This window comes from Cladosporium halotolerans (assembly GCF_011745625.1).
Source record: "Cladosporium halotolerans strain TM138-S3 chromosome Unknown Sca684, whole genome shotgun sequence".
Taxonomy (NCBI): Eukaryota; Fungi; Ascomycota; class Dothideomycetes; order Cladosporiales; family Cladosporiaceae; genus Cladosporium; species Cladosporium halotolerans.
Window position 1 is genome coordinate 1 of NW_027192051.1, and position 591 is coordinate 591.

At 50.8% G+C, this 591-nt stretch overlaps 1 protein-coding gene across 1 annotated transcript; it reads right to left on the bottom strand.

Annotated features, from left to right (window-relative positions):
- On the bottom strand, positions 1 to 553 carry WHR41_09684 (uncharacterized protein; the record flags this gene model as incomplete). Its single annotated transcript, XM_069378285.1, has 1 exon — positions 1 to 553. A coding segment is annotated over one exon (553 nt), but the record flags the coding sequence as incomplete, so codon positions are not given.
- Between the last annotated feature and the right edge of the window lie 38 nt (positions 554 to 591).

A 591-nucleotide genomic window follows, 5' to 3' on the forward strand; every position in this document is an offset into this window, starting at 1 on the left:
TGCTGCCTCCCACCATCTTGCATCTCTTCGCCAGCTCTTTATAAGCGGCCCTGCAAACCTTACCCTGCACGGTCTCGTCAAAGTCTTTACTTTGCCAAGTGTATTTGAGGAGATCTTTTGCCCTCTGCACAGTAGCGGCTTGTGCATCTCTCACTTCGTACACAAAGCTTGCTAGTTTCCTCTCATGCTCACCTTGAAGACCCTCGATCGGTGCGAGATCTGGTGAGTTACCAGGATGGTTCTCAAACACAATACCTTGTTGTTGGAGTTCGGGCTGTAATAGTTTGCGAGCCTTTAGATGTGGTCCATGATTGTCCTCCTGGATGACCACTCTCCTAGCCGGGTTGCGCCTACAGATTTCGCGGTAATAGGGAAAAAGCAACTTCCGATACACTTCGAAAGCGTACCACACAAAGTTGAGCTTTTTGGCACCGTCTTTCGGGTCGTGATGCTGGTAGGGAAAGAGGCGTTCTGGCGTCCAATCCTTAGGGCCCCCACTGTCGTTAGCATTGGCCCGCATCCAAAGACGTTTGATCTTGACCTGCGTGTTCATCCAGACGAGGTACTGGTGTTCAGACGTGCCATGTATTC